Below are 4,715 nucleotides of genomic sequence, written 5' to 3'. Positions count from 1 at the left end.
GTGCGGCAGAGGGATGAAGCCTGGAATACCCATTCACTGTTGGAGTATTTGTCAACTTCTTATGGGGTTCTACAGGGGCCGCACAGGAGACAGTGAGCCTCATGAAGGCCTCCTACACCCCAGAGGTGATTGAAAAATCCGTGAGGGACATCGAACACTGGCATGGCAGGAAGACGGATGAACTGGGTAGGTGGGGTAAAAGGGGTGAGAGCAGGGTAGATTCTCCCACTCCACCCCAACCCCAAGCCTAGAGAGGAGCCAGAGACATACTCTGCAGTGGTCCTGGAAGATGGTTGGATGTGGGGACCCAAGACTTCTTTCCTGATCTCTGCAGGACGTTGGCACCAGAAAAATGCCCTGAACATGAGCTTGCAGAAGGCGCTGGATGAGAAATTTGGAGAAAAAAGCAAGAGGGACTTCAAGAGCTAGAGCCATCCCGGAAGAGACGCTCTGCATGCAGAGACAGTGCTAATAAAAGACAAGCACACTCAGGAACTTTTCCTCTGCTTGAGCTATCTTCATGTGGCCTGCAAACTCTGCCCAAGCTGAGCCTGATAGGCTCTGGAACCCAACTAGTCTATATTTTCTTTCTCAGCCTACTGATAGCATTGCCATTGGCCTTCAGGCCAGCAGCATGCAGCCAGTTACTTCTGCTGAGCCGGCCTATACCAGTGGACCCACTCTATGGTTCTTGCTACAGATGTGACCCACTTATCAATAACCATCAGGGAACTTGGAAATGTAAAAGGTTTATTATGCCTAGTTTCCTGGGAGATACAAAATGACTGGGATGGGTGGTACGATGTGTGTATTTGGGTGGGGTAAAACAAGTTTGTACAGATATTGGGCATATAGGGCTGTAGGTGGGGGTGCCCAGTGGGATTTCTAGAGTCAGTTGGACAGGCTGGAGACTGGGCACAATCTAGAAATTCCAAGCTCTGTGGCTGATACTGTGGCTTTTGGGGGGCATGGTTTAGCTGTCAGGGCTTTCAGGGCTGCCAGAAGTATGAGAAGGCAGATAGAGGATGACCACACCCAGCTGATATCATGGTGATATCAGACCAAATACAGGCATCCCTGAAATTTTGATCAGATTGGTATCTCGGCAGTGTTTTATGATTGAGTGGTGATGCTGGGCCATTGGCAAAGCAGTGATTGTGGGTGATGGGTTTAGTAGGTGTGACTTTGGCAGGGCGGGAACTTAGCTCACCCTCTCCTCCTGAAATGGCCAGATTTTAGCTGTGTGGCTGATATATACATTCTTTTTCATGGCCTGTTTCACATCTCTTTTGAGAAGAGAGTGACTGTGGAGCTGGCTGAATGCAGACATGGCAACTGTGTCTGTGAGCATAGTTTCTCCAAATAAGTTTTTTTAACTTAAAATGAAAAAAGAATGGGCCTATCCATAGGTCAGCAGCTTTATCCTAGGCCAGAACATGTACAGAGGAATCACTGCTGGCAAGGGCTGTGAACTTGCTATGAGGTTAGGTAGAAAGACATGGAATCTAGTGCTCATTTTGTATTGAAAACAGAACTGCTACTATACTTTTACTACTACCACCACTGCCATCATCACCACCCTCACTACTTACTACTACTACTGCTACTTCTTATCGTCATCATTGTTTGTATTTTTGGTGCCATACCCAGTGTGGCCCAGGGATTACTCCTGGCAGGATTTGGGAAACTATCTGTAATGATAAGGATAGAATCTGAGTGGATCGCATGCAAATCAAGCGCCCTCCCTGCTGTGCTATTGCTCCAGCCCCCTGAACAACCTTTTCAGACAGGCTTCGAGCTCTCGGCAATTCCACTCACATTCTGACGGCATCTTTCTCTTTCCTTCCAGCTTCCATCAACTCTGATCATCTTCAGGGAGGGTAGAAACTGCACTAGATGGATTGATCCATGCTGCTGCTTGTTCTTTTACTTACATTTACAAGTTATTTTATTTATTTAAAGATAATGCATCACATAGTTGACATAGTGAATCCTAATACACTTGTTTCCAGATAAGTGAATGCAATTCTTAAAAAAAAAAGGAAAGAAAAAATTAGAAAAGATAAAAAGAAAAAAAAGTACCATGCTGCTGCTTGTTCTTTTATTTACATTTACAAATTATTTTATTTATTTAAAGATAATGCATTACATAGTTGACATAGTGAATCCTAATACACTTGTTTCCAGATAAGTGAATGCAATTCTTAAAAAAAAAAAAAAAAAAGGAAAGGGCCCGGAGAGATAGCACAGCAGCATTTGCCTTGCAAGCAGCCGATCCAGGACCAAAGGTGGTTGGTTCGAATCCCGGTGTCCCATATGGTCCCCCGTGCCTGCCAGGAGCTATTTCTGAGCAGACAGCCAGGAGTAACCCCTGAGCACTGCCGGGTGTGGCCCAAAAACCAAAAAAAAAAAAAAAAAAAAAAGATAAAAAGAAAAAAAAAAGTACCATAGCAAGCTTATCTGTGAAAGTTACTGTGTCACAAAGCCATTAATACAGTGGCAGAGGGACGAGAGAGAGAGAGAGAGAGAGAGAGAGAGAGAGAGAGAGAGAGAGAGAGAGAGAGAGAGAGAGAAAATGGAGGTAAGGCATTTGCCTTGCATGCAGAAGGACAGCAGTTCAAATCCTGACATCCCATATGGTCCCCTAAGCCTCCCAGGAGTGATTTCTAAGTGTAGAGCCAGGAGTAAACCCTGAGTGCTGCCCAGTGTGACCCAAAAACCAAAATAAATAAATAAAAAAATAAATAAAAATACAGTGGCAGAAGGTTTAATAAGCTCTTTTTGTTTTATGTCCAGTTCATTAAATTGGGTGTTTTGTTAGGTATGACAGCATAAAATAAATGAAATTGTCCAGAAATTCAAAGCCACAATATTACAAATTTTATGGGCATATATTCAGCTGCTCAGATTTCCTGGAAGAAGAACATATGGGAGTGCCCACGCTTGCTCAAAAAAGTCTTGGTGTTGCAACAATTGTTATACCTGAAGTGTGGTCATATCGGCAGAGAATCGTAGAGGTCAGTGAGGAGGCAGTCCATCAGGAAAATGGTGATTCTGGGTGGTAGAGTCAGCAAGCATGGCTTCGGCAGGGTAGGGGTGTGGACCACTTTCTCCTCCTGAGATAGCCATTTTGTGCTACCCAAGAAGCTGTAGCCATAGTCTTTCATGGCTCATTTTACATCTCATTGGATAAAAGAGTCTATGAAGCTGGTACTGTTCAAACATGGCAACTCCTTTTTCTTTTTTAAAGTAAAACAAGTTTTATTGGAAGGTGCTGAGGAAGGGAAAGAGGATAAGAAAAGGAGACAGCCTAGGCTCAAGAGAAGACACAGATTTCTCCAAAGGTGCGGGGAGCCCTGGTATACAACCAAGCATAAAATTTGGAAAGTGCGGGGCCAGGAAGGTGGCGCTAGAGGTAAGGTGTCTGCCTTGCAAGCGCTAGCGTAGGATGGACCGCGGTTCGATCCCCCGGTGTCCCATATGGTCCCCCCAAGCCAGGGGCAATTTCTGAGCGCATAGCCAGGAGTAACCAGGAGTAACCCCTGAGTGTCAAATGGGTGTGGCCCCCCCCAAAAAAAGTTGGAAAGTGCACTTCTCAAGGGAGGTGCTAAACACATGTCCACCGGGAGCCATATACATGCATGGCACGTTCATGTCTGCTTTGTTCCAAGTTGGCTTATAAAGGGTTTCTCCCAACCTGCCCCTCATGGGTGGGCTGCCCGGGAAAAGGTCAGTCAGGAGCAGATGATCATCTTTGACCTTTTCCGGCCTTTATCCCTTCTGGAGCTTCTCTTATCAGGCCTTAGTTCCAGTGTGTGTCCTGGCTGCATTAGGGCTAGTTACAATAAATATTTTCAACGTCATCTCTTGGTTTGTCTCTTCCAAAAACTTTTATTTCATCCCAATAACTCCTTGCCATCAGAGCCCTATCCTGTTGTCAGCTTCATTCCCCTAAAGATTTCAGATGCCCACACTGCTCTCTCTGGCTAGTGCCAAATCAAATTACTACTTAGGAAGAGATCTGTGATTTGGTTTTATTTTCATGCATTATATGTATTCCGGGGTACATGGGCTATCTGGTGTCCAGGGTCCAAGAAAGCCCATCACCTCAAATAAAGACCACAAACTTCAGAAAATGCAATAGCAAACAGGTTTATGCATTCCAGCTAGCTGGGGTGACCAGATCAGTCCTGCAGACTGAAGCCAGAAGGTTTAGTAACTTTAGGAGGAGGGCCAATATGGAAAGTAGGGCTTGTAGAATGCACCAATCCATAGTCCAGGTTCAAACAGAGTGTCCAATCAGATGGTGAGACCTTTTGGAGGGGCAAGCAGAAGTCCATTCTTTTACCCAAAGATGTCAGGTTTCCCTTAGGAGGAGAGTTGGCTAATAGGTTACCGGGGCAGCAGGCCATTGACGTCTTAAGGTGCAACTCCAGAGTAAGAAAAGACCAGGTGGGGGTGGAGAAAGGCTTAACAGGCATCTATATCTGATCACTTATCTGAGCCATTATAATCATCTCAAGATGAAATTCCAGAGCAAGAGGAAAGACAAGGTGGGGGTGGAGAAAGGCTTCTAGCATCTATTTTCATGAATTTTCCCTTAACATTCCCCCTTTCAAAAGCTCACACATCTATTTTCATAAATTTTCCCTTAACACCTGGTACTTGGAGCCTAAAGAAACTGGATGGACCACAGACCTCTCTACTCCATGGTC

At 45.0% G+C, this 4,715-nt stretch overlaps 1 protein-coding gene across 1 annotated transcript in view; it reads left to right on the top strand.

Moving 5' to 3' along the window:
- TEX33 (testis expressed 33) overlaps positions 1-596 on the top strand; it is a 20,902-nt gene extending 20,306 nt beyond the window's left edge. The window contains exons 3-4 of the mRNA XM_049772463.1: positions 76-186; positions 335-596. Of these exons, the coding sequence (XP_049628420.1) occupies positions 76-186; positions 335-429 (206 nt within the window). The 3' untranslated portion in view covers positions 430-596. The remainder of the gene's footprint in view (positions 1-75; positions 187-334) is intronic.
- Positions 597-4,715: the final 4,119 nt, after the last annotated feature.

Source organism: Suncus etruscus, chromosome 4 (assembly GCF_024139225.1).
Source record: "Suncus etruscus isolate mSunEtr1 chromosome 4, mSunEtr1.pri.cur, whole genome shotgun sequence".
NCBI classification, from domain to species: Eukaryota; Metazoa; Chordata; class Mammalia; order Eulipotyphla; family Soricidae; genus Suncus; species Suncus etruscus.
The sequence above is the reverse complement of the archived record's forward strand: the minus strand, read 5'-3'. Positions and strand labels throughout refer to the sequence as shown.